Genomic DNA, 9449 nt, shown 5'->3' on the forward strand with positions numbered 1-9449 from the left:
CAAAAAGGGGACATGAGATAGTTTTGGCAAAAATAGGTTAAGGAGAATGCTAAGGGGTTTTATAAATGCATTAAGGACAAAAGGGTAACTAGGGAGAGAATAGGGCTCCTCAAAAATCAGCAAGGTAACCCACGTGTGGAGCTGCAGGAGGTGGGGGAGATCCTAAGTAAGTATTTCGCATCAGTGTTTACTGTGGAGAAGGTATGGAATGTGGGGAAATAGATGGTGAATGCCTTGAAATGCATAAAAGTGGATAAATCCCCAGGACCTGATCAGGTGTACCAGAGAACTCAGTGGGAAGCTAGGGAAGTGATTGTTGGGCCCCTTGCTGAGATATTTGTATCACAGATAGTCACAGGTGAGGTGTCGGAGGACTGGAGGTTGGCTAACGTGATGCCACTGTTTAAGAAAAGTGGTAAGAGAAAAACTAGGGAATTCTTGACAGGTGAGCCTGACGTCGGTGGTGGACATGTTGCTGGAGGGAATCCTGAGGGACAGGATGTATATGTATTTGTAAAGGCAGGGACGGATATGGGATAGTCAATATGGCTTTGTGCGTGGGAAATCATGTTTCACAAACTTGATTGAGTTTTTTGAAGAATTTACAGAGAGGACTGATGAGGGCAGAGCGGTGGATGTGATCTATATGGACTTCAGTGTGGCATTTGATAAGGTTCCCCATGGGAGACTGGTTAGCAAGGTTAGATCTCATGGAGTACAGGGAGACTTAGCCATTTGGATACAGAACTGGCTCAAAGGTAGAAGACAGAGGGTGGTGGTGGAGGGTTGCTCTTCAGACTGGAGGCCTCTGACCAGTGGAGTGCCACAAGGATCGGCGCTGGGTCCACTGCTTTTCGTCATTTGTATAAATGATTTGGATGTGAACATAGGTATATTTGGTAAGTTTGCAGATGACCTCCAAAACTGGAGGTGTAGTGGACAGAAAAGGAGGTTCCCTTAGATTACAACATGATTTTGATCAGATCGGCCAGTGGGCTGAGGAGTGGCATGTGGAGCTTAATTTAGATAAATGCAAAGTGCTGCATTTTGGAAAAACAAATCAGAGCAGGACTATACACTTAATGGTAAGGCCCCGGGAGTGTTGCTGAACAAAGAGACCTTGGAGTGCAGGTTCATAGTTTCTTGAAAGTGGAGTCGCTTGTAGATAGGATAGTGAAGAAGGTGTTTGGTATGCTTTCCTATATTGGTCAGAGTATTGAGTATGGGGTGTTGGGAGGTCATGTTGAGGCTGTACAGGACATTGGTAGGCCACTTCTGGTCTCCCTCCTGTCAGAAGGATGTTGTGAAACTTGAAAGAGTTCAGAAAACATGTACAAGAATGTTGCCAGGGTTGGAGAATTTGAGCTATATGGAGAAGCTGAATAGGCTGGGGCTGTTTTTCCTGGAGCATCAGAGAGTGAGGGGTGATCTTATAGAATCTTATACGATTCTGAGGGGCATTGATAGGATAAATAGAGCAAGTATTTTCACTGGAGTTGGGTAGTCCAGATCTAGAGGGCATAGGTTTAGAGTGAGAGGAGAATGATATAAAAGAGCCCTAAGGGGCAACATTTTCACGCAGAGGGTGGTACATGTATGGAGTGAGCTGCCAAAGGAAGTGGTGGAGGCTGGTACAATTACAGCATTTAAAAGGTGTGTGGATGGGTATGTGAATATTAAGGGTTTGGAGGTTTTATGGGCCAGGTGCTGGTAAATGGGATTAGATTAGGTTTGGCTATCTGGTTGGCATGGACGCGTTGGAGTGAAGAGTCTGTTTCCATGCTGTGCAACTCTGACTCTGGCTAATTAAAAAATGACAGCTTTGCATTTATGCCATGCTCTTTCATGACCACCAAATGTTTGAAGCTCTTTCTGAACTATTATTCCTTCTGCAACACAGAAAGTGGACTTGTTCTTAACAATCAAAGATGTGATCTTTTCAGAGTTTGACAATAAGGTGGAAAATCTTTTTTTCTTCTTGCTTTGGGGCCTGTAGGTTTATACTTTCATGTTCTTAGCCTTGGTAGTTAGTTCTGGTTAAAACTAGTTGAAAAGTTGCTAATACAGTCTTGTTAAAAACAGACATGTTTACACTAATCACAATGTGATCTGTTAACAATTTTTTTTATTTTCAGAAATGATGGCTCCTTGTTAGCAGTACTGAAGACTCTACTGTTTTTCACATTCTTAATGATCACTTTACCAATTGGATTATATTTTGGGACAAAGTCTTATGTGTTTGAAGGTAAGTGTGTCTTAATAAAATGATTTTCTGCTGTAACGATTAGTTTCTTTCCATTGATTTGGCAATGAGTGATGAACTGTATCGTGTTACCTTGGAAACATACCCTTCACTCCAACTTGTCCATGCCAACCAGATAGCCTAATCCAGTCTAATCCCATTTACCAGCACGTGGCCCATATCCCTCCAAACCCTTCCTATCATATACCTACCTTGTGAAACCTGAACTAGTATTTTCATAGTTTCAATTGATTTTCTTAAATGCCAAAAGGAGTAGAATATTACAAAAAGCTACTGAGACGGTTGATCTTATGATGGCAGTAATTCAAAGGTATCCAAATAAACAGGAACTATGACAAGAAGTAGGCCCTTCCGCCCCTCTTCTAGATCATGGCTGTTTTTCTAATTCAACTCTATTTCCCATACTATCTCTGCATTCTTTATCTAGAATTCTATCAAATTACCTTGAACAAACTCCGAGTGTGCACAGCCTTCTGGTTCAGAATTCCAAAGATTCACTACCTTGAGAGTGCGGAAATCCTTCATCAGTCCTCACGCCAATATCCTTTATTGTGGGACAACGCCCCTTTCCTATATCCCTCATGTTGACCCTTTTATAATTTTGAGTTTCAGTAAGATAACCTCTCATTCTTTTCAACTGGAGAGATTTCAAGCCCAATCTCCTGATTCTCATGAGCAGGTTTCAAATGTAAAAATCTGTACCATTTTCTTCTTGCTTTTTATTTCCTGTCCTAGTTTTATTTTGATATTTTAAACACCATTCTAGTCCACGGTTTGGTTTTAACTTAGAAAGACAATGTTTACATTAGCTGCTCTGTACCAAGGTAGAATCCACTCTGTTCTTGCTCCTGATTACAGTGCATAGAGTCATACAACACAGGGACTGGCCCTTTGCACCAAACTAGTCCATGCTGACCAAAAATATCTGTCCCCACTAATCCCATTTCCCTGAATTTAGCCCATATCCTTCTAATCCTTTCCTATCCATGTATTCATCCAAATGCCTTTTAAATGCTATTAATGTACCCACTTCTGCTGGCAGCTCATTCCGTAGGCATACCACCCTCTCTGCAAAAAGATGTTGCCCTCAGTTTCCCTTTTATTCTTTCCCTTCTAACCTTAAACTGATTCCCTCTAGTCCTCGATTCTCCAACTTAGGGTGAATGTATTCAGTCTTTTTCCCAATCTCTCTGAGCTGTAGGTTTGATATCCAGACGTTTCATTACCTGGCTAGGTAACATCATCAGTGGCAACCTCCAAGTGAAGCGAAGCTGTTGTCTCCTGCTTTCTATTTATATCTTTCTCCTGGATGGGGTTCCTGGGGTTTGTGGTGATGTCATTTCCTGTTCGTTTTCTGAGGGGTTGATAGATGGCATCTAGATCTATGTGTTTGTTTATGGCGTTGTGGTTGGACTGCCAGGCCTCTAGGAATTCTCTGGCATGTCTTTGCTTAGCCTGTTCCAGGATAAATGTGATGTCCCAGTCGAAATGGTGGGTTTTTTTATCCGTGTGTAGGGCTACGAGGGTATTAAACCTACAGCTCAGCGAGCAAACCTACACCCTAAATCTCAACCTGAACTGCAAACCTTGCAAAAACCTATGGGCGCAACACGCTACAACTGGCCTGAAGATGGGAAAGGAATGCAATCTGAGAGAGTTCCACCCGGGAACAACTGTACTTCCTGCATGAATGTTTAAGAAAACAGGTACTGCCAAAATGTCTCCAAAATAATCCGCCGATAAAAACACCTCAAGCCAGAAGTTTAACAGAACGAAACGGCCACAGAATGCTCCGCGAACTAATCAATGACGCCCACCACAGACTCCGAAAATACAACCGGGAAATTGCATGCCAAAAACCGTTATTCAAACAAGCAACAAATCAAGAATGGACAGAGGCGGTAGAACAAGCCATAAACACCAAACAACGACAAACACAGAAAGAAAAATCGGGACCTGAAGAAAAAACTTGACAAACTCTCAAAAAAAAGACAAAACCAATAACACAGGGGTATGGCTAAAGAACTTATCAGACCGGACCCTATCAGACACAGAAAAAGTGGTACTAGTCAAAGGATTAAATTTCAATTACCGAGACGCTGACAAGAAGGATTTCCTAGCGGCATTAGAAACCACATTAAAGGACAACAATCTCACAGAAGAAACACAACAAATGATCAGACAGACAGTTGCACCTACTCTGAGCCGAAAGAGAGAAGGAAATAAACTGAACACGCAAGAAAAGAAAGCCCTAGAAAACCTCAAAAAAGACAAAAACATCATTATATTACCTGCAGACAAAGGTCGGCTCACAGTCATCCTGAACAGAAGGGACTACATAGAGAAAGCCAATGCACTACTCGCAGACACCAACACCTACCAACAGGTGGTGCTAGACCCAACCCCACAACTAGGAAACAAAATTACATATCTCCAAAGAAAACTACACAATTCCGGACAATTAAACAAGACGGAATTCCAGAAAATGAAACCCGACGGGACCAACACCCACGATTCTATGGACTACCAAAAATGCATAAACCAGGAGTCCCCCTCAGTCGCACTACTCGGAACACCAACTTACAGACTGGCCAAAGAACTACACGCAAGACTGAAATACCTAGTAGAAGAGTCACCGCACTCCATCCACTCCACCCAGGAATTCCTAAAAATCATCAAAAACACCAAATAGAGGAAGACGAAGCAATGATCTCATTCGACGTAACAGTACTGTTCACCTCCATCAACATCGACCTAGCAAAGGAAACACTCACCACACTTTTAGAAGAGACCATCACGCACACACCAACCACCATCAATCACATTACCAACGTCTTTTTGTTCATCAAAGCTACTCAGGGCCCTACCATTAAGTGTACAGGTCCTGCCCTGGTCTCCAGCAATTTCTGTTTTTGTTTCTGAATTCCAGCATCTGCAGTTCTTTGTTTTATATTGGTAATTGCTTTCCTCGATTTCCAAAGACATGATGCCAGATAAATCGGAACCATTACATTGAATGTCAATATTATATTACAGAATCGCTGCAACACAGAAGGAGGCCATTTAGCCCATCATTTCTCAAGAACAAACCATGACAAGCAGACCAAACACAGCCAGAAGCCCTAGCCACCTTACCATACATCAAAGAAGTTTCAGAAATGACAGCAAGACTACTAAGACCCCTCGGAATCCTAGTAGTACACAAACCCACCAACACTCTCAAACAAAAACTAACAAACTTAAAAGACCCAGTACAAACCAACGTCATGTACAAAAATTCCATGCAAGGACTGCCACAAACACTACTTAGGACAAACAGGAAGAAAGTTAGCCACCAGGATACATCAACACCAGCTCGCCACAAAAAGACACGACCCTCTCTCCCTCATAGCCCTACACACGGATAAAAAAAAAACCCACCATTTCGACTGGGACAACACATCTATCCTGGAACAGGCTAAGTAAAGACATGGCCAGAGAATTCCTAGAGGCCTGGCACTCCAACCACACAATGCAATAAACATACACATAGATCTAGATGCCATCTATCAACCCCTCAGAAAACGAACAGGAAATGACATCACCACAAACCCCAGGAACCCCATCCAGGAGAAAGATATAAATAGAAAGCAGGAGACAACAGCTTCGCTTCACTTGGAGGTTGCCACTGATGATGTTACCTAGCCAGGTAATGAAACATCTGGATATCAAACCTACAGCTCAGCGAGCAAACCTACACCCTAAACCTCAACCTGAGCTACAAACCTTGCAATCACCCTATCTATGCCTCTCATGATCTTATACACCTCTGTAAGCTCCCCCTTCAGTCTCCTCTGCTGTAAAGAAAAACGTCCGAGCTTGTCCAACCTGTCCCTATAACCCAGACCATTGAGTCCAGGCAATATTCTTGTAAATTTTTCTTGCCCTCTTTCCAGTTTAATAGCATCCTTCCTATAACAAGGTGACCAAAATGGAACACAATACTCCAAGTGTGGCCTCACCAATGTCCTGTACAACTGCAACATAACGTCCCAACTTCTATACTCAATGTCCTGACTGATGAAGCCCAGTGTGCCAAAAGTCATCTTCACTGCCCTGTCTACCCGTGACTACACTTTCAGAGAACCTTGCACCTGAACTCCCAAGATTCCTCTGTTCTACTACACTCCTTAAGGCCCTACCAATAACCTTGATACTCCCACCTTGATTTGACCTTCGAAAATGTAAGACCTCACACATATTGATATTAAACTCCATTTGCCATTTCTCCGCCCACTTCCCCAGCTGATCAAGGTCCTGCTACAATTACTGATAACCTTCCTTACTGTCCACGATATTGCCTATTTTAATGTCATCAGCAAACTTACTAATCATGCCTTGTACTTTTCATCCAAATAATTGATACAGATAACAAGCAGTAATGGGCTCAGCACTGACCCTGAGGCACTCCGCTGGTCACAGGCTTCCAGTCCAACAGCCCTTCTTGAATAATAGCACAACGTTTGCTACCCTCTAGTCTTCCAGCACCGCACCCGTGGCTAACGATGATGCAAAAATATCAGCCAGGAACCCTGCAATTTCTTCTGTAGCCTCTTGTAGTGTTCTTTGACCTGATCAGTCATACCCATGAGATTTATCCACCTCAATTCTATCCATTCTAATATATCCAACACCACCTCTACTGAGATATGGGCTGTCTCCAAGATATCACTACTAACTTCCCCAAGTTCCCAAGTCATCTTGTTTTTCTCCATGGTAAACACAGGAGAAATATTTGTTGAGAACCTCACCCATCTGCTGCAGATTTGCACTTACATTTCCACTTTGGTCTTTGATGGGCCCTAATCTCGCTCTAATTTTTCTTTTTCCTTTCTGGTGAAACCAAAGACTCTTTCTTTATTAATCTTCTCAGCCAAGGCTATCTCGTGCCCTTTTTTCACCTTCCTGATTTCCTTCTTCAGTAAACTCCTGTATTTCCTGTATATCTTCAGGGAGACCCTTGATTCCAGCTTCTTGTACCTGGCCACACCTTTTTTTTTCTAGTCAAAGCCTCAATGTAGAACATAGAACATTACAGCACAGTACAGGCCCTTTGGCCCTCAATGTTGCACTGACCTGTAGAACCAATCTGAAGCCTATCAATCCTACCCTTACCATTTTCATCCATATGTTTATCCAGTGACCATTCCTTAAAGTTGGCGAGTATCTCCTGTCATCCAGGGTTCCCTATTCCTGCCAACCTTGCCTTTTACCCTCACAGGAACATATGGACCTTGAACTCTAGATATCTCACTTGCCGGAGGTCACTCTGTCTGCAAACAAACTACTCCAAATAAATCCTTGCAAGCTCCTGTCTAATTCCATCAAAGTTCGCCTTGCCCCAATTTAGAACTTGACCTTGTGGACCAGTTTTGTTCCTTTCCATAATTATTTTAAAATTAATAGAACTATGGTCACTGGTCCCAAAATCCTCCCCACTATCACCTGTTCCTGTCCTATTTCCCAAGAAAAGGTTGCGTTTTGCCCCTTCCCGAATTGGACCCTCTATATCCTGCTTGTGGAATCTTTCCCGGATGCACTTAACAAATTCCACCCCATCTAAGCCCTTAATGCTCTGGCGGTCCCAGTCTATATTAGGAAAAGCAAAATCCCCTAATATGACAACCTGATTGCTCCTGCAAGTCTCCCTGCATATTTGTTCCTCTAATTCCCTTTGACTATTTGGGGGCCTATAGTACAACCCCAATAACATCATCATCCCCTTCTTATTTCTTCGCTTCACCACAAAGCCTCACTGGATGATCCTTCAGTTATTTAATCTCTGATTACTGCTGTGATACTTGCCTTAATCAAAAATGCAACTCCCCCTCCCCTTCCACCATCTCTGTCCCGCCTAAAGCACCTGCATTCTGGCACGTTAAGCTGCCAGTCCTGTCCCTCCCTTAGCTGTGTTTCAGTCCCACATAGCCATCTATGGCCTGAGTTCATCGGCCTTACCCCTCAGCCCTCTTGCATTGAAATAAATGCAATTTAATCCAACAGCATTCCTTGCTCCAGGGTGATACTGTAATGAGCGTTGGCAATGAGCTGTCTCATCAGCCTGCTGACTCGGCCAATGGTCATGCCCGATGATTGAACTGCCTAGTGCCTTTGGATCTGTTTGTCATAAGGTCAGGAGTGGAGAAGTTTGCTGATGACTGTACTGTGTTTAGCAACAAATATCAATGCCCTTGAGGGGGAGGAGAAAGTTTTCAAGGAATGTGCTTCTTACGTTTCTCTTCAATCTGCCACTTTTGCTTGTGTATTTACATTGATGGGAGAAGCAAAGTTGACACCTATTCTGAATTGAAAGGAGTAACTGGATTGCCTCCTGATTTAATACCCCATTTCACTTAGAGTAAAAATCTGAAACCATGTTATTCCATAATGGGCAAAGTAGTTCTTAAAATGAATATTGTGCAATATGATGCATATAATTTAAAATATGTTTCAAGCACAATGAAATGTTATTAATATACTGCAATGCTACAAAATATTTATATTCCACAAACTTGTTAATCTCTAAGATCATGAGTGGAGAAGCTAGACTGGAATAGGACGCCATCTGTCGAGTGTGATCTCCATGTTTACGTAAAGGGAAAAAGAATTCCTACATCTGCAATTGCATCTCACTCTTAATGAATTCCAAATATTCAGCATTAGTACAAAGGTTTTACTATTACTGTGCTACTTCTGTGGACTGTTTTGTCATTTGGTATGCTATCCCCCTGAATAGAAATTTAAGTATAATATTAACAATCACTTGCATTCCTTTTCTACTGTACTTTCACTGCCTCAATATATAGTAAACATATATATAGTAAACCTCCTCCACGAGGAGGTTGAACAGTTCATCCACTTCACCAACACCTTCCACCCCGACCTCAAATTCACCTGGACAGTCTCAGATTCCTCCCTCCCCTTCCTCGACCTTTCTATTTATCTCAGGCGACCGAATCAACACGGACATCTACTACAAACCAACCGACTCCCACAGCTACCTGGACTACACCTCCTCCCATCCTGCTCCCTGTAAAAACGCCATCCCATTCTCCCAATTCCTTCGACTACGCCACATCTGCTCCCAGGAGGACCAGTTTCAAAAACGCACATCCCAGATGGCCTCCTTCTTCAAGGACCGCAATTT

The 9449-nt window shown here is 42.7% G+C and overlaps 1 protein-coding gene across 1 annotated transcript in view; it reads left to right on the top strand.

The window, feature by feature from the left end:
* Positions 1-9449, top strand: part of vma21 (vacuolar ATPase assembly factor VMA21) — a 21365-nt gene that overhangs the window by 7534 nt on the left and 4382 nt on the right. The window contains exon 2 of the mRNA XM_043705129.1: positions 2136-2245. Within this exon, the coding sequence (XP_043561064.1) occupies positions 2136-2245 (110 nt within the window). The remainder of the gene's footprint in view (positions 1-2135; positions 2246-9449) is intronic.

This window comes from Chiloscyllium plagiosum, chromosome 15 (assembly GCF_004010195.1).
Source record: "Chiloscyllium plagiosum isolate BGI_BamShark_2017 chromosome 15, ASM401019v2, whole genome shotgun sequence".
Lineage (NCBI taxonomy): Eukaryota > Metazoa > Chordata > Chondrichthyes > Orectolobiformes > Hemiscylliidae > Chiloscyllium > Chiloscyllium plagiosum.